The sequence below is a fragment of the Aspergillus chevalieri genome, chromosome 8 (assembly GCF_016861735.1).
Source record: "Aspergillus chevalieri M1 DNA, chromosome 8, nearly complete sequence".
NCBI lineage: Eukaryota > Fungi > Ascomycota > Eurotiomycetes > Eurotiales > Aspergillaceae > Aspergillus > Aspergillus chevalieri.
The window spans coordinates 918819-938212 of NC_057369.1; the positions used below are offsets into that span (position 1 = coordinate 918819).

General features: G+C 47.0%; 4 protein-coding genes across 4 annotated transcripts; 2 read left to right on the plus strand and 2 right to left on the minus strand.

Moving 5' to 3' along the window:
• Positions 1–1233: 1233 nt before the first annotated feature.
• ACHE_80307S (glycosyltransferase family 69 protein) lies at positions 1234–2871 on the plus strand (the record flags this gene model as incomplete). Its single annotated transcript, XM_043283663.1, has 1 exon — positions 1234–2871. The coding sequence occupies one exon, from the start codon at positions 1234–1236 to the stop codon at positions 2869–2871; it is 1638 nt and encodes a 545-aa protein (XP_043140920.1).
• A 555-nt stretch (positions 2872–3426) lies between these two features.
• On the plus strand, positions 3427–6737 carry ACHE_80308S (uncharacterized protein; the record flags this gene model as incomplete). Its single annotated transcript, XM_043283665.1, has 7 exons — positions 3427–3813; positions 3961–4708; positions 4764–5849; positions 5899–6015; positions 6069–6466; positions 6518–6630; positions 6704–6737. 7 exons carry the CDS (start codon positions 3427–3429, stop codon positions 6735–6737), a joined length of 2883 nt encoding a protein of 960 aa, XP_043140921.1.
• A 3626-nt stretch (positions 6738–10363) lies between these two features.
• ACHE_80309A (uncharacterized protein) lies at positions 10364–11143 on the minus strand (the record flags this gene model as incomplete). The annotated part of the gene is made up of 1 exon (XM_043283666.1): positions 10364–11143. The coding sequence occupies one exon, from the start codon at positions 11141–11143 to the stop codon at positions 10364–10366; it is 780 nt and encodes a 259-aa protein (XP_043140922.1).
• A 6062-nt stretch (positions 11144–17205) lies between these two features.
• On the minus strand, positions 17206–19044 carry ACHE_80310A (Iwr1 domain-containing protein; the record flags this gene model as incomplete). The annotated part of the gene is made up of 3 exons (XM_043283667.1): positions 17206–17429; positions 17483–18877; positions 18978–19044. The coding sequence occupies 3 exons, from the start codon at positions 19042–19044 to the stop codon at positions 17206–17208; spliced, it is 1686 nt and encodes a 561-aa protein (XP_043140923.1).
• Positions 19045–19394: the final 350 nt, after the last annotated feature.

Genomic DNA, 19394 nt, shown 5'->3' on the forward strand with positions numbered 1-19394 from the left:
TACACAGGATACCTATTACGATAATTGTCTGTGGTACGCCGTTATTAAATTTCGTTTTGGTCTAGACCATGGTCCACGCTTTTGCTTGTTGAGTTCATACGGACACCCATTATTTGACTCTCCAAGCTAGCCTGAATACATGACGCCAACAATCCTGCGTCCGGAATCAGGAGTCTCTTTAACTATAACCGGACACCAAGATGGGCACAAAGTTTAGCTTGTTCTACAATAGATAAGAGTTTGAAGATGTTGTCCACGGATATTGTCACGATGTCAACTATACCTTGGACGACGCAATCCGAGAATATATTTTCAAGATCACAAACGGACACCCAGGTTTCGTTGGCGTGGTTTTTAGGTTTATTAACCAGGTTTCCCTATCAAGTCGGTCTAGTTTTACCGCAACAACTTGCAACAGTTCAACACACAAGAACTTACCCTAAAGCATGTTGGCGATTTGCTGGGAAATGATGTCGACTTATTCTGGTTTCTTGAACTCGATGTCATCATTGGCAGAAGCCTTCCATCAACGGCGATGTAGAAGGAACTCGATCAAGGGATGGAGACATGATGTTCAACCAGGATAACAAAGCCCTGACTCGTTGCTTCGAGCTTGAATTCGTACACACAGAATTCAGCCCCACGCTCCATAAGGTAAGATGTGTTTTATCCTCACCATTGCACGCAGGGTAAATATTATATCCTTTGAAATTTCATTTTAACGGTAGGGTCGCTGATAAAAAGATATGTGAAATATGCCAACGAATCATCTCCAGCTACCTAGTAGCCTACCGTTGGAGCTTTGAATACTGCAAATGCTTTTAAAGAATATGTAATGCATGGTGAGGCATGACCTACAGTGGCCTTTCCCGCAAGCTATACAGGTTTTCAGGATTATCTTGTCGCTGTCCAGCTTTGCTGGCCCAGTTATGGCCATCGCTAACGAAGACTTATAAACGTCGTCTTAGCTGGATTGCTCCGTATGGCAACGAAAATTGGATAGAGATTTATTGAAGTTCATACTCATACGTAGTCCTGGCAGGTTTATGATCACCATTGACGTTGAGATCCTCTGAGGGCGGTGAGATCAAGCAATATGCATTCGATTCTGTATACATACTCCACAAGCGCTGTTCCGGCGGCACAGTTGTTCATGGAAATTTATTTGTCTCATCTATATAATCAAGCGTGCCGGCCGAATGTTTTTTTCTGCCAGTAGCGACGATTCTCGTCATGTCTGTTCGTCTTCTACACCCAGATGAGTATGAGCTTGGCACCCGGTCTTCTCTCGACTCTCAGGGGACGTTCGATCTCGACGAGGCCGATTTCGAATCACAAACCCTCCCAAAATCCAGACTTCTTTCGCTTTCGCATAGATGGCCAATACTATTCCGACTGTTATCCTCTACCTACTCTGGATACCGCCGCCTGAGACCTTCGCGACCGTTACTGTCCGCTTCGAAGCGACCAGTCGGCTGCTATCGACGTCTTCTGTTTCGCAGATCGTGCTTTTATCTCCATGTTGTCGCCGGTATAATCTTCGCGCTCGTGGTCCTTACTTCGATATTTTGGCCTTCCTACACCCGGCCGTTGTCGCATTACAAATCCCTCCGAAACGCTGTAGAGCAATCGACCGCACCGGGCAGGGGCAACCCTCACAACGAGAAGGTCTTTATCGCAGCGAGCTTATACGATCCGAACGGGGAGCTTGCACGGGGACAATGGGGTGCTGAAGTTTTGCAGTTGGTCGACTTACTAGGACCAGAGAATGTGTTTTTGAGCGTCTACGAAAATGACAGCGGGGCGGAAGGAGAGCGCGCGCTGCGCGACTGGGAGGCACAGATCCCTTGCGACAAATCTATCGTGTTCGAGGAACATATGGATTTGCAAAGTCTTCCTACAGTGACGGTCCCTGGTGGATCGCACCGGGTTAAGCGTATTGAATATTTGGCTGAGGTCCGGAACCGAGCCTTACGACCTTTGGACGACAATCCGGAGAAACGGTATAATAAGTTACTTTATGTAAATGATGTGCTTTTCAACCCGGTTGATGCACTGCAGCTTTTGTTTTCGACTAATGCGGGAGAGGATGGGGTTGCTCATTACCGGGCTGCTTGTTCCGTGGATTTCATCAACCCCTTCAAGTTCTACGACACGTATGCTACTCGGGATCTGCAGGGATATAGCATGGGGCTTCCGTTTTTCCCATGGTTTTCGGCTGCCGGAAACGGTGATAGTCGAAATGATGTTTTGGCGGGAAGGGATGCTGTGCGGGTACGCAGCTGCTGGGGAGGAATGGTCGCCTTTGATGCTAGATTTTTCCAGTATGGCGCAAAGGGGTCCACTGGAGACCATGACTGGGAGAAGAGAAATTCGACCCAAGAGTTGAAGTCAAGGGAAGAGAGCGGGATATCGCCAGTTCGCTTCCGTGCCTCTCGTGATGTGTTCTGGGAAGCCTCGGAGTGCTGTCTCATCCACGCCGATCTGCAAGACGCTCCATCGAATGTTGATGACCTCACGGACACTGGCATCTACATGAACCCGTACGTTCGGGTTGCCTATGACAGTCGCACTTTGTCTTGGCTCGGGACCACTCGTCGATTCGAAAAACTTTATGCTTTTATCCACAACATTGGGAATCACCTTGTTGGTCTTCCTTGGTTTAATCCTCGCCGGGCAGAAATTTTTGGCCAAACTGCCGAAGAAACCGTTTGGGTCCCTGATCCTGTGGGCAATGGAGAAGGCACATTTCAAACAGTTGAACGTATCGCCGGCAAAGATGGGTTCTGCGGACGTCGTGGGCTTCAAGTAATTGTAGAGCATCGCGAAGAGGGCCAGAAGGGATGGGAAAACATTCCTGTTCCTCCATGATGAATAAGCCTTTTGTTGGGAACGATCTGGTTCGTATTGGAGTTTGGGATCTTTTTGATTTACCTAGTCCCTTTTTCTTTTCTTTTCTTTTCTTTTTTTTTCTTTTTTTTCTTTTTTTTCTTTTTTTTTGTGGATATTTTGGAAGTAAAATACATGGAATATGCATGTCATCTAACCTTCATGAATAGAAAGCTGGCTCTCTGCCAATTGTCCTGTTCGCGTTCCTTCCTAGCCCTATGGCTCGCTATAGTAGATGTTGTGGGAGCATTTCGAGATGCAGGAAATCCGTTTGTGGCTGAAAGCCAGACAATGCCACAGTCCGTTTGCTATTGTTTGAAGATCAAAGCCACAATCTATATCTTTTTTATTTGCAAACATCCACTATCACATTCACTTTGTTGCACACTATGACTCTAGGCTTACTACTCTGCTTCCTTCCTTCCTTTTCTTCCTTCTTTCCCTTTCTCTCTTCTTCAAGTTCCTTCTCCCATTATATACCTTTCTATTGTCTTCCTACACAATTCTTATCCAGTTCGAAGAATCAAGTATCCCACGATGACGGGTATGCAACCTATTCCCACAGAGGTGTCCGAATGGCGCCTCAGAGTGGCCAACGTCGTTCACGACGTCTTTTCTTCTTTCTTTTCCTCAGATCGCTTGTCTCGAACATCTAAAAATGGTGAGTCTGGCGACGAAACGACGACTCGTGGCTCTCGAGGCCTCGAAACAAGCCGATGGGCGCCCCAGAATGCGAATGCCAGTGCGAACGTCTCGAAGACAAACGCCAGCAGGCCTAATACATGTGTGTCCAGTGGAAGGCGTTTGGAAGATAGTCGCTGGGCGCCAAAACAAGTGGTGCAGCGCAGTCGCCCTGCTGTTCGTGGTTTGGAGGATAGCATGTGGGCGTCGAGGGTGGATACTAAAAAGGGCACAGAGGTAAAGGTAAGCTTTTTTTTTATTTATTATTCATTTCTCCACAAGCTTTAATAACTGTTCTCAATGAGCCCTTCTCTTTAACCCATTGCACAATTTCTGGCTCTTTCTTTCACACACAAAACACTGGAAGCTCACTGACAGCATGGAAAACAGGGAAAGGGCCTTGCCCCCAGTGAAAGTCCTGCACACCACTCTTCCTCTCTTCCCTTCACTTCCTTCACTTCCTTCACTTTTGATCCCTCTTCACTTTCATCCACCAAACCTCAGCCTCTTTCTTCTCATTCTCTACTTTCATCTCCATCTTCCTCATCTTCTCGAGTCTACTCAAACGATACTCGTATTTCTTCAAATACCATTACCCCTCATACTTCGCCAAATAAACCCGTCATTATGTTTCGCCCCGCGAACGTGGACGACACTGCTGGATTCATGGCAGCTGCTCGTGCTCGGAACCAAAGCAGCCAGGTAACCACGTCTGCTGTCGTTCAAAAGGCGTCTAGCGACCAAGAAATTCGTCCTGAACCTTCTACTTCTTTCATTGGCAATCCTATTGCTCCTGAGTTTGTGCCCTTGTTGCCCAGCTCGCTCGCTGGTAACCACGGTGGTAGCCAGGGCGACGCGTGGACTCCTGCTCCCAAGAAAGTTCCTGGTAGGAAGGGAACTTTCTCTCCTGTTGGCAGTCCTACTGCGCCTGAATTTGTGCCTTCGTCTTCCAGCTCGCTTGCTGGTAATGTTGCTGGTAGCCAGAACGGTCTCTCTCCCACTGGCTCTAAGATCTCCAGCTTCGTTGGCAACCCTTCAGCAGAAGAGTTTGTTCCTTCTAAGCCCAGCTCCTTGGTTGGTAATCCTGTGGTCGAAGATGCGCTCTCTGTGTCTGTTTCAAAAAAAGGAAACAATACTGGTAAGTCTGTCTTCCTCGCTCCATGGTTGACTTTTGTTGATGGGAACGTTCGTAGCCGACCGTGTCTCCCAGGAGGACTGTGGACCTGATAGCTTCGGTTCCAAGCCTCAGCTTGCCATCCCTATGGCTGCGCCTTCGAAAGAACCGGCAACTGTCATCAGCATGGATGATACTGCTGGGTTCATGGCTGCTGTGCGCGCCTTGAACCAGTCACGTAATGTCTCTACCGTTAGCTGCACCACTGCTGTCGAGCAGAACCCCGATTTGATGAACGTGGTGGACGATAACTCGGAGCCGAAACAACCTACTGAACTCCCTGTCGTATCTCCTGCCAGGCACCTTTTTACCCCATCTCCATCCAAGGCCGAGAGGGAGCCCATTGTGGGATTCACCACTCTTGACACTGAGGTCTCGGCCCAAAGTATCCAACCGTCTAATGAGCCTCCTAATTTTGAGGAACGTCCTAGTACTTCGTTCGAAACTATCAACGCGGACGATACCGCGCCGATTGTGGTGCCTCCTTCCATCGAGGGATATCCTGCTACGCCTTCATCCGAGAAGCCCGCCAATGTGGATGACACCGCAGCATTCATGGCTGCTGCCCGTCGCCTAAGACGTACCCCGGCAGGTGACACCGGCGAATCCACGGGTACTGCTCTAGATGCGGTTAAATCGCAAGCTAACTGGCTGAACAGCCTGTCTCCTGTGAAAGAAGACCTGAGATCTCTTGATGTTTACAATGTGCCTCAACTTATGATTCCCGTTCAGAGCCTGAAGCGCGCAGAAATCGGTCACCCCAGCATGTCTCCTACCGAACACTTTGTTTCCGCGGCTTCTTCTCCAGCGGTGAAGACCAATAATGATTTGAATGGATCTGCGAACTCGTACACTGTCACTGTTTCGAAGCAGGAGCCTGCTGTGAATGGATTCTCAGCTGCCTCTAATGGCATCGATACCGCCAGATCTTTGTCTACTACTGATAATTCCAACAACCCCGAGCCTGAAGCGCCAAAGGAAAAAATTGCTATTAGCGTGAATGATACGGCTGGTTTTCTTGCGGCTGTTCGTGCTCTGAAAGAGAGAAACCGGTCTCCTAGCATCTCCTATACTAACGCAGCTCCCCATGAGAGAAGGCCTTCGAGTAAAGACTACTGTGGACGTTGATTATGATCATCGCTAACAAACCTTAGATGAATACTGTTCTGCAACTCGTGCTCATCCGAGCATCACCGCTGTCGAAGACGAGGATCGCGAGAACCTGATCACTTTCAAGTCGTGGGGTACCCCTGCTCCTCGAGACAAGCCTCGTAAGATACTCAAACCTCAGTGCCTATTTGAAGAATGACGCTGATGTTTGCAGCTTCACAAGTGAGACGCATCATCCTCACCGGATTGCCTCCTAGCTGGGCTATCCCCACCAAGGTGCTGTCTCTGATACATGGTGGTGCTATCGAGAAGGTCAACATCGATTCGTTCGGAAATGCTTATGTTTACTTCTGCGACCATGAAGCCTGCAAGGCGTTCTACGAAAAGTACCCGAACGGTATCGGCCTTGGCCAGAGTAATGTCTACGTCGAGATCGGCCAGGAGGTTGACGTCGTCAGCTCTCAGTTGACCTTGAGCCGCTCCATTGGTGCCACTCGTGTTGTCCGGGCCGTGGGTGTTGACCTGAAGGTCACGATGGACCAGCTTCACCAAATTGCCACCGGCAGCAATCGTAAGATCGAGAAGATCACGGACAACTACGTTCCTGGCGAGGTGAGTGGCTAAGAATTTTCCGAACATCTCCCTATACTGACCAATACCTAGGCTCGTACAGTGAATTTCCGTTTCTGCAGCATCGACGACGCGAATAAATTCCGTGCGATGCTCGTTCGTGATGTTGAGTGGGAGCACTGCAACATCCAATATGGGAAGGATCCGTAAGTCTTGTCTTGGCTTTACTTTTCTTTTTTTTTTTCTCTCGTGTCTCGGGATTTGCTGACGTGTGCGCAGTTGCGAGCTCGCCTCTGGCTTTCATATGGATTGAAGCCATCCATTACCATCGCACGGTCGGCCAGTAGGAATCTGGAAAAGCAACATAGGGTAGTTATTGGTCAATTTTTTTTTCAAATCTAGTTTATTTCAGCTTGCAAATTGTCAGTCGTATGTAATAAGCCGGGGAACACGAACGATCTGGAATGCAGAAACGAATCATGTATCTAAGGCGTTCGAAGAAATTTGAATAGTTAAGTCGATCTCTATGCATCCCGCCGTTTGTCTCTGCACTCTTTTTCGAGTCATCAGATCAACTCTCCCCCCAACCTGAATTCATCCTTGCAGATTTGTCCAGGAATGGGATACCCAATCCCGAGTTCCACTACAGCTTCACAGCAGACCAAAGTACCAGCATAGCTTCGTCAGCAACGAACGTGATGATTACGATCAACTGTTGCAGCCTGCCAGCTTCTTTGTTTTCGTTACTTCGTTACTTTTTACACTCGTTTCTTTTCTTTCAGCCTCACCTTAGCCCACCGGGCCGGGTTCAGCTCCGAAAAGTACAAAAGTACAGCCCAAAACCAAACGCGATAAGCCCCCTATGCAATCGTAGATCTATCATTATCGACCGTCTTATTGCTTCTGGGATGTAGGGAGCGCATAGTAGTCTGCACGGCGCAACTAAATACTACGCTGTACTTTTGGCGAGGTGTAATGCACTGCGGTGCGCTATACTTTGTACTTCATCTTGCATGGCGATGGTGAAGAGGGATGCCCTATTTTCGGAGTACTCCGTATGGAGTACTGTACTCTTTATAGTATAATAGTGCGAGCTCCTGTACATATAGGGATAGAGGAGGGCTAATGCTACATACCTACAAGTATACAGATTGTTTGTATTCTGCACGCTGTACATGAGCACATAATCATTCAAGGAGGATTGTATTCCGTACTCCGTAGTTAAGGCTGTGCTATGCAATGATTTGGCATTGGATCGAAGGTTATGCGGATTTATGCAGTCATGCATGCGTATTTGTACTATATGGGTACAAGTGTATCGTACCAAATGTACTTATGGTACAATATGTCGTCGTATTAAATACATAAATACAGCAATACCGGCACTGAAGATAAGCATTCTCGATATCGAACTGTGGTTCGAGTGGGCCGTCATCATACGATTTAAATGGGGACAAAAGGTAAACAAACGATGTTATTGAATTCTGTTCTATTTGGAAGCCACTTTATTACCTCATAAACTGTGATATGGATACGTATGGAGTACCGGAAAAAAATAGTATGGTGGGTAATTAATCGACACCCAAAGTTTATTCTCTGCAGAATCCTGATTGCAAAAAAATGTTGAAGGATCACATGTGAGCAGGCCAGAAATTTTTTTAGCGGAATGCTTGGTAAAATACCAGCTGTGGAGGTTAATGTCACACGCGCATGGCTTGACTTGTAGTTCTCAGTTCTCCAACAATCAACATTTGGTTTCTTGTCATTAGAGTATACTCTATCGTGCACAATTGATCTGATGTTTGAGAAATTTCTTGTCTTCATGATTGTATGATTGATCCAGATCAAATCAGTTCTCCGAGATATACGGGATACTGCTTTTCTTACGGAGACAGTCAGTCTTTAAGTGACTTCTCGGCCGGGCTGGTGGCTGGTTTTTGGGGTCGGTTATTGATACAATACCGAGTCTTCGGTGTCATGATTTAGCTATCTTAACTTTCGGTATACCGCCTGGTCATGTTGAAGAATGATTTGTCAACAATATGTAGAATGACGGCGTATATGCGTTGGGTTTGGCATGGGTGAATAAGTTACCCCTGTATACATGGGAATAATCAGGATCTAATGACTTCGATATGGGTATATACTGAAAGGAATGGAGAACGGAACAGTTAAGCTCAGTTTGGAAATCCCCCTTGTACCACCATGAAAATGACTTTTTTTTTTTCTCCTATGGTAGCTTTGACGCTAATAGTACCGAGGTCTTCAATGAAGCCAGCATAAGATCGTCTATTACATTCACAAGCCTTGCGAATTGAAGAGCCATTTTGGGGAATACCGATACTGCTGACGATCCTTTACTCATGAAAAACGATGAAGGGCCGCAGATGATACATGTAAGTGAGATCTGTATAACTTTCTGTATCGTGAGCTTAGAAGATCTGTTATCTCAAGCTACCCAAAATAAGACACCCGGTTAATGTCTAGGGTTTGCAGGGGAACAGAGCTAACCGTATCAGGATGCTGTCGAATGATACGAACGGTTCGACTTGATATGTATACGTATACCTCTTTTCGAGCAACACAGCTTCGTTCTTCAATGTTATCATTTCTAAGACATTATCGTTAGTGGATACTACCTGTCTTAGAGACTTCTCGAGCAACATTCTTGTGAAACAGCCAATCTCAGTTACTCATCCTATGCGCTGGTTGTTCATCTAAACCTTCATGCGATTCCGTACAAGTACATGTATCGTCATTAAAAATGAGATGTACATCTGTCAATCATGACAGTTCAACGAGAAGGTCCAGGCCGAGACTCGGTCTAGATCTATGTGTCTTCAGCACATAGCATAGCATAGCACAGCATGCCTTACAGAAAACACACCCGTATTCGTACACTATACTCCATATTCATCGAGGAAACTGTAAGACGTTCCAGGCATAGCTGGTGTCCTTGGAATGTAGCAGTAATTTGAACCATATTGCTAGCCCAGAGGTCCCCCCAGAGGTCCCCAAGACGTACCCCAGCTGTCTTTTGAATGCCATGCATTTGCTGATGATATATAATGGACCCTACTAGAGCTACAGATATTAAGAGATGTATAGTGATTAGTGGTATGTCATATATATCCATGCATCACCCTCTATAGAGTCCCTTGAACCATGTACAAGAGCCGGTATCTTTGGAACGCTTTACACTCTTGCCGATGTACTATACCCAGAATTCCGGGGCAATGTTCCCTTAACTTTGTATGGCCACAAAGAACTGAAGAACCAAAAGCAAGGCACATATACGTACGCATGTACCTCCTGAGCTGTATGGGAACAAGTCACTATCGGTGTGCACGGTTGTCTCCCCAGGATCCGACGTGAACCCAGGATATATTTTCCGCCGGAATGCTATTTGATCGGTCTTTGGGAGAGGAGGATTATTTGCGAAGTGCTACATGTACATACTCTGCATCTTTGCATGTGTGTATGGATAAATATGTTTAGTAGTTGTTCACATATGTATATGCATGTGTGTGCTTTGGGGATTTGGGTTCGGGATTTGATCTGGATTTGGATGTGAAGAATCTCCACTTGTGGGTATTACAGTATTGTATTGTATTGTATTGTACTGTGGTAGTATACTATGTACGGTACTGGTAATCACTGTTGGTTGACAGTTAAGGATTATTGAAGGAGCAGTTTGTGCGGGGATTCGCCGAATGTAAACAGAACATCTCCCAGATATTATAATTAACAACAATGGTAGGATATTAAGTAGTAAAGTTCATTCTAATAAATAAGTCAAAAAAATAAAAAAAATGAAAATGAAATCGAACAAAAAGGTATCTTGGTCATGGAATCCTCGTCATAATTAACCCCCCCCCCCCCCCCTCCCCCCCATACTCTGTACAGGAAGACAAAAACAAAAGCAAGGAAAAGCAAGCATCAACGCGATATCTTCCTCATCCTAACCTGCTCTTGATTCTCCCTCATCCACGGATACCACACTCCCACCCACTCAACAACCCCAAATTTCGGCGGTCCCATCCCCTCTGACCCAGAAGAGCTATGCTGGGGACTCGACGGCCCCTGCAAAAACTCCCCATCGCGCATCCTTCTCTGTTCTCGTAGAGTAGGACACTTCTTGTCCCTGATGAAGCGGTAGAACTTGCACTGGATGCCCTGGAAGCCGCTGCGCTGGCGGTTGGGGAACTGCCGGTTGAAGCACTCACGGACTTCCTTCCACTCCTGGCAGAGATCGACGCGGTGGTACCAGATGAAGTACATTTCTTCTTCTTCGTACTTGGGCCGTGGTGGGCGGCGGCGGTCGCCCATTTCCAAGCCTGTTGATGCTGTTGTTGCTGTGGAGGAGGTGGAGGCTCTTGAGGCCACTGAGGAGGTCGTTGGTGCGGTAAGACTGGAGCTGCTGGAGACGGAGTCGTAGCGGTCTCTGCAGTAGGGGCTGGGAGAGGATTCTGTCGAGTTGATCGGTATTTGAGAGAAAGAGAAGGATGCTTTTGTGCTCTCCGGGTAGGGGTGTTGGTATGGGTATTGGCGTTGGTGATGATGTGAATGACGATGAGAAGGATAGTAGCCTTCTGAAGAGTAGTTATAGTATGCTGGAGAGACAGGTGGTGTACAAGATACGGAGTCCGATGATGACCTTGAAGGATTGAGGATAGAGTCGATAGCCATTCGGCTCTGGCGTGACGAAGGAGGTTCCATATCGATTGGTGTGATTATGTGTAATAAAAGAGTTGTAGAAAAGAAGAAAAATAGAATATTACTCCGGATGAGAAAAAGGTGACGGCGGGTAGGATTTAAAGGGCTGGATTGATGGATTGACCTGCGCCAATTTCGACAGGGAAAATAAAAATAAAAAAAGAAAGGAAAAAACGACAGCAATCAAATCAATCAGTGCAGTTGAACCAAACTGGTCAATCAAATCGCAGCGACGATCCCAACAACGTTTCCCAGGGTGGCATGCAGCAAAGTGAGTTAGGCTGTGGGAGTATATGTGAAAGGACGCTGGGATCCATGCAGCGAACCGAGGCGTTGGGATTTGGAAAGCACCCTTTTTTTTTTTCTTTTTTTCTTTACCCGGATTGTTTGCTGGTTGGTTGGTGTGGCGGTTGTTGTTTCCTGGGTGTCTGATGTAGCCCTGGACCGATAGACCGAATCACGTAGCAGATAGAAGTGGACAATCTGTCTGTCTCGAAGCAAGGATTCGTAAGGGTCGCCACTGTCCAAGAATGAAAGTATGGGAGAAAAAGAAGGGGAGAGAGTGAGCAAAATATAGGAATGAAAGAAAGAGAAGTGGAGAGTTCACTTTCAAAGAGACTTGTCAGGTCACGTTGTCGACTTAACTATAATATTTCTACAGGGTCCAGTTCGAGTCCGTCACAGCCAGATTGGGGGATCCTCGGTCGTTTTGTTACAGATGTGATACGGAATAATATTAGAGGTTGCGAGCTTTTTTTTAATTTAAAAAAAGGTTCCTGGGGGCGATGGAGCAGACAAATCCCGATGTCAATCAATAGCTCCATCTCCTATCACGGAGATTCGATTCTAGATTAATTCCGTACTTTTTATCATCTCTCTTCCCAATCTATTCCATATTATGTGGATTGATTCTATTCTTATAAGCTATGGCTCAATAAATCTCTCCTTTCTCTCTCTTACTATATGTATTTTACTCCTGTACTCTGTATTCTCTGTATGATAACCAGCGCGCTTATTGGGCGCGGAACGTCGCCTGCAGCAGCCTTGGCGACCGAACCGTGGTGTCGGGACGCTCGGGCCAATAAGATCGAGGCTCTAACGCTTGGTTTCAACAGGATTGCCAACTCATGCAGATACAGATTACATCAGTATTGTACGTGTTATTACATAGTATAGTGTATATATCTTGAAAGAATCTACAGCTCTCTATATTGACATGTCCATACAGAACTCTCACACTCTATAACCTCGTACAGAGTACTCGATCTCTATCTGAAGACCCAACTGTCAGGTGGGGACGGTCAATCCGACAGACTTTGCACTATTTTTTCAAGTCTTGCACAGCCTGTCCCCACTAGACCCACTTGCCTGATCTGATTCTTACAAAATACAAGTACAGGAGTACGGACATCCGTATTAGCCGTACCGCATCCAGTAGTTCTGCGCGTGAGGACTCCCGTATCTTATTATTACGTCTGCAGAGAATGATAATTAACCGCCGCATTGCGGCACAGCATTTGCGCAATTAGTACATAGTAGACATCACTAGTTATGTATGAGTACATACAAGCACACAGGTATGCCTGATCATATTAGGCCCCGACCATGCCTCCTAGTTGCCTTCTTTATCTCCGCTTACATAGTACTACATATACAACGACAACTCAAGAATAGTATTGTCGCCCATTGCCCGCAGCCGCCCTCGGTCACGTGTCACGTGTTCCATCCCGTATCCTGAGCTCTAATTATTCCATTCTCAACCACTCAACTCCCCCGGTCAGCTCTAAAACAAAGCCTTTTTTCTATGGGAAACGTGGCGACCAGGTCTTGCGTGGAACGTGCTAGCCAGGATTGGGAGTTTATTCTGGTATTTGTCGTACTCTGACTGGAGTGCTGTGTACAGGTACAAGAACTGCTGAGTGTTCAAGGGTATAAAGTCGATGATTTGAGGCTCTCTGGCTCATAACTTGACCTGATTGATCCCGCCTATCCAGGTATTTCTAATTACAGAGTACGGATACAGTAAACTCTGTAACGGCGGGGATCTTCATGTGTGATTGACGGGAAGGCTAACACCCTAGCCCAACTCCTGCGCCGCATTACATACAACCTAAGCAGTTAGTAGTTAGGCGGCGGCAGCGACGGACTCCCCCCCTCCGTCTGGCTCTTAGTCGATGGCGAAACCAAAAAAGAAAGTGACAGACGGCCCATAAAAAGCAATGACCAAATTTCCAGGTCGTCACATATTATAATCGGCCTTGCCGGAACGGACGGGGAGATCCCGTAGACTCTCGACTGTGCTCTTTACGGAGTACGAGTACGTGCGTAACTATGGATATAGGAGTTAAGTCTTCCTTTTGGTCTTGCCTCCTGAGGCGGCAAAGCGGCAGACTCCACAGGATTAAAATAAAAAAAAGATGAAGGATCGGCATCGCCTTGTCAACCGTCGGATGTTTTACGTAGTGGCCCCCCTCCATATGAACGAGGATGGATAATAATTTACAGAGTGCTTACTCCGTTCAATCCTCTCATTTGCAGGGAATGACAAATCCAGAACCCCGGGGAGAAGGCGAGAGGGGAAATCTATAATACACGGTACTATGACTGATATTCTTTTTATTCCCTCATTTGACAGCCAACGACAAATGATGGTACGATGATATACAGCAGACGTGTCTTCTGGACCCAACCCACAAGAGTAGCATTGCAAATCCATCACTTGTCAACGGGTGAACAGATCATCATGCAGCATCACCCATCTGACGGAAGGGAAAGTGAAAGAAAGAGGGGAGGTGGGTTGTCTGCTGAGCATTGACCCGGAATGAACAGAAAGTCCTGCAGTTGTTAGGCCGTCAATGATATCAGGAATCAATCATATCGTCAAGGATTAATACTTGACCGGATTCAGATTGCGGCGTAACTCGGTTACTCTCTTGAAAAGTGCCAACACCTTCCACCCACACCCCCTAGGCCCGCTACCGAGGGGCAAGATGCGGCATCGATCGACAGAAAACTGTTCTTGCTGCTCGGTCTGGAGTTGAAGATGAAGACAAATACGCAAGATGATCGGCCGATCTCAGATCTTTCACTACTCTGTACGGAGTACTGTGGAAAAAGTACAACTCTGTAGTACGGATATTCCGTGACGAGTGCAAGTTTTTTTTTTTTTTTTTCTTTTCCGGTTCATATCCGACACGAGAAAACAAAGATTCGGCCCATCTCGGTGATCAGAAATCCTCCTGTGTACATACGTACCCGGTAGAGTAATAACTCTCCAGGACATACTCCGAGTCCGGAGGTAGAGTAAAAGTGAGTCTTTCTGCAGTCCACCGGAGGATTTCGAAATCGAACGCAAGCGAACCAGCGAACCAGTTTTCTTAATTTATTTTTTTCTTTGTTGACTTGGCCCCGTCACGTGGAGCAAGGACCATTCCTTCAAAACTAGGAGAGTAATAATAGAAGCCAATGAAAGGACCCGCCACTAGCTGTAATTATAATTTCTTATTGCAACTTATTATTACTAGTAACTGCAGCACATAACACTGACCCCCAGCAGGCCCCGGCCGCAGGCGGCCGTTGATTGACTAACAGTTTGCTGCGAGATTGGATTTTTCTCAGACTTGTCAGAGTGCGTATGCGTCTTGTGACATGTTCCGAAACCCCGATTTGGAGATTCTTAAGAATGCTCTACGGAACAAGAGGATATTCTGGATAACTCCTGAATCAACGATACGAGCAAACAAGCGGTCAGTCGCCGGGCTCAAAACTAATGCACCATCATCACATTCTCATCCAGAGTGTCGGATCCGGCTGCGTAGACGCTGGGTGGTTAATGCGCATCGCCTGTTGGCTATGGTGGAGGGGGTGTTGGTTCGGTGTTGGTGATTGATTCAATTTGCATGCATCACCGTACATGGTAAGAGTAGTAGTACTCCTGATAGTCGTATTATGCCTGCTATGCAGAATTTCCAGAGATATTACGGAGTACAATACATAGTACTCGTACACACACCCCAAGAAGGTCCACCCTCAAGTTTGGTTCTCTTTGTCCAGTTGTTAACCTTGAGATGGTTCGTAAATGGCGAGACTTTCTTCATGTCGGCGATCTCCGCCGATTAGAATCAGGCTGGTCCTGTCAACTGATTCAGCTGGCGTGAAGAGTTCATATCGAGTCTTGACTCATTCAGTCAGCTATTAGCGAGTTGTACTTTTTTAAGAGGTGTTCTCCGTACCCTATATGAGATTCAATGGAGTATGGAGTATTCCGGTAAGAACCGATTTGTACCGTAATGTACTATATCGTATTAGATACGAATGTATACAACCCGTGGTACCGTCCACCACAGCTATACAGATATTCAACATCGACATCTACGTCAACTCGACATGTCTTGCCCTGCACATCTACGTCTAAAACAACAACAATCCACCAATCACACTTTGAATTCATTTCCAGGGAGCGCCACAGGCCTGTCCTGCCGCCTACCTTCCACAGCCTCATCCATCCGCCCTTACATGGCGCATACACGGCGTGCAATGCATCCCAGAAACCGATCTGATTACCTGCAAAAACATTTGCCAGTGCGAGGAGGTCGTTATACGAGACTTAGTGTTGTGATCATCGTTTAGAAGCAAGGGATTGATTTATTTACTTTGCTCTGCGCTGCTTTGCTTGGACCGTATTCAGCGGATGCAGGCACTCTGTCATGAGCGAGATCGTGTCTGTCGATCTGCTCTGTGTCTGTTTATGCGTCTGTAAGGAACTGGGAACAGTTGAGGAGAGGGGATGCTTGCTTTCCGGGAAGAGACGGGGTCTGGTTCTAAGTCTAGATACAGCAAACATGGCACATGACGCTTTTTCTTGGCGGTTGTGCGTAAGGAACTGTTGGCGCGAATATCTCGTTGAGTGGGCGCATGTGTGTATGTGATAGATAGATGTTAAGCGCGTTATTGTTTGCAGGGTTGGGTTGTGGGTAACCGTTGGCGCACGGGTTAACTTGGGAATCACATGACGCGATTGTGATCCTACAAAGGAAGCACAAATAAATTAAGACTCGGTAGACCTTGGTAGATCTGGTTGACTGACCGCTGCTCAAATCATGTGTGTTGACTGTCGTGTCTACCTATCTGTATCCTTATCGTAATCAATGTTCCGTACGGCGTGTAGTTGAAGGTTAATAAGGGAATTAGAAGCCAGATTCCATCCATTATAGTAACGAAAAACCCTAAGTCTGAATACTTGTTGAATACTGGCATACCGGAGTATAGAGAGAAGAAAGTGTATTGTAATGATCTTTCACATGTACAGACACGCATCTCAAACCCACTAATTAATTGTTACTGTTGCTGTTATTTGTTGTGATGGAGTGCTCTCAGTTTGCTTGCCATTCCTGTGTTGATTATCCTCCCATGTTTACTCTGAAACACATGCTGATTGAAGTGATGCCTTTCAGAACTCCATACGGGTTCTTTAGTATGCCAACCATACCAGGAGATAAATGCCCGATGAATTATCAGCAATAGAACAAGAATCGTATTATCCGCTATCATCAAGCATCTATTGACCTAGCTATGGCAGTCACTCATACATGCAGAACAACGTTCATCCCAGAACCAACCGGAAATCAAGAGGAAAAGATATCCTGAGTTCTAGATCCTGAACTTTATATGCTAAGAGCATTTGACACGACAGCACCCGTGCAATAACCTCCGTATGTACCTTGCTTTCGTCATGTGGTCAACGCCGACAGTAGATACCCCGGGAGTTGAACGACGGTATTTCTGCAGATCGTACTATGCGGATTTGGATCATCGTCTTTTGAAGGTTTTGTCAGCTTGGCGTATGGTAACCGTTGCTGATCATGCAGTAGTAGAAGCTAAGATCATCACATTTACATGCTGACTAGGGATATTGATAGACAGTCCTCAATCACGTAAGGGGGTTCACAGACCCGGGATGGATCTTCAACTCGTTAGCTCCGGGGACACGTATACATCTCTATTTTGGTATATCCTGAGCAATCATAAAGCCAGATAGCTATCACCTATTACCCGTGCACGATACCCTAATACCCATCCTCATCATCCGAGTACTCCTGCGTATACCCGAACCGTCCATACCTCCTGCTACTCGCACCATACCCCTCACTCGCAGAATCATCGAAATCAAACTCCTCGTCGTCAGAAACCGCATGATGGCGGTATCTCCCATACACAGCTGACGGGTCATCATCCTCGTCGTCCCAGGAGAGTTCTTCGTCAGGGTAATCGTTTGCGGGGTTATTTTCCGCTGTTATAGTTAGCATTCCCATCCTTGACATTGTTGAAAGTTAGGTGAAGTACCATTCGAATCAGCATCTTCATCATCCCACTGCTCCTCATCATCATCACTCTCGACAAAGTTCTCCCAATATCCCTCATCTTCCTGCGTGATGACGATGACACCAATGTCCTGGCGTGTCGTGTCGATGCCATTCTGGCGGAACCATGAGTCTTGGTCGGTTTCGAGGTTCGTAAGGGGGTTGGAGAAGAGTCCGGCTTCTGGGAGGGGTTTGCGGATGTAAACGTCGTAGACGTAGTCTTCGTCGCTGTCTGAGTCGGTTTCGATTGCTTCGCCGGTTTTGTGTTCGGTAGGTGATTTGGAGGGAGTTTTGGTCTCTGCTGGAAGAGATTTTGTTGGTGTTCGGGGTTGGTATTTGAGTGGTGGCTTTGGTTGTGTTGGATATGATTTTGGTGCGGGTGCTATGTTCATTTCTGTATCCCTGACTGCACTGTCACCATCACCATCCAGCTCCAGAGCAATCTGTTCAAACTGCTTTGCCAGTCGCTCCGATTCATCCTCTCCTTTATCCATTACGTGCGAGATGTTTTGTTTCGCAGCGGAAATCGCATTCTTCCTCTCCTCCCGCCACTTCTTCTCAGCCTGGTTCACGACTGGCCGTTTCCTAGGCCGTGCGGGCTCCTCTACCGCAGCGGCAGCAGCAGCCTTCACACCATCGCCCGCCTGCGATAAATGATCCACAACCATCGACGCCTTTCGCGAATGCGACTTTCCTCTTAACTTTTCAACAAGAACTGCCACAGCATCTCCCGATTGCCCCTTTCGCTTCTGGATGCCTCCATCCACACTCCGACGGAGATCCACGGACCGCGAGATTTGGAAGCGGCGTACTGACGCGGATACACCCGTCTTCCCTCCCTTTTCAGATGAAGAAACAGCGGATGCCGGACTAGCACGCCCACTCCTACTCCGACTTGCAGCCGCAGGAGATTCGGATTCAGCTTTGACCGGTACAGGCGCAGCCCCAAACCCAGGACCAGCCGCGGGTACATGTTCAGGAGCAGACGAATGCAACGCCCTCTTAACCTTCTCCTCCTTCTCCCTCCTCGCCGCCGCAAGACGCCTCTCCTCTTTAAGCTCTGCACCCGGCGACGTAGCCCGTACCAACGGCACCCCACCAGCACCACCAGCACTACCAGCAGCGCCATTCCCACACCCAATACCCAGACCAGCAAAGGGATTCCCCCCTGGCCCCTTCGCGACTTTCAAACTACTCACCGACCTGGGTGTCTTCAGCACCCGTCCAGGCGGGGGGATAGCTGGCGAGGAACTACCCGAATCCTGGTCGCCGTCGCCGTCGCCGCCAACACGAGACCCATCTTTGCCACTGATGGTAACTCGTTGGAAGACGAAGTCTGTGAAGCGGCGTTTTGTCTGGTGGAGTTCAGATTGGATATCTATGTTCAACAATTAGTTAAGGTACTTTGATGGTTTGGTTATGGGGATGTATAGTGACCCCTTTTAGGAATCAAGGAGGGTTTGGTTTTTTGTTCTTACAGAGTGTTTCCACTGGTTCTTCTTCGCGGCGGCGTTTGATGTTTATTTGTTCTGGGGGGAGGGACATTGTGAGGAGTTTATATATTATTATAAAGATCCAAATTTAAAGCGAACGGTATGGCGAATGGTGTAAAAATGAACGACCGCTGGGATGGCGAACTGTCATGTTTCTTCAAGCGGATCCCAAAATAGTTTAGTGCGTTATATATCACGTGACCTTTATACTAACAAAATGCTCCCCGGATGACCATAAAGGATAGGCAACTGAGTGAATATATCAAGCCGCTGGTGTGTTTAAGACGACCCAAAAGACAAATTGCGGATTATGATCATTTCTTCGATGGTCCGACGCTCAATTCCGACCCACGGTGAACGAGTTATCTCCGCAGCTATGCAGCTATATAAACCCTCGAATGA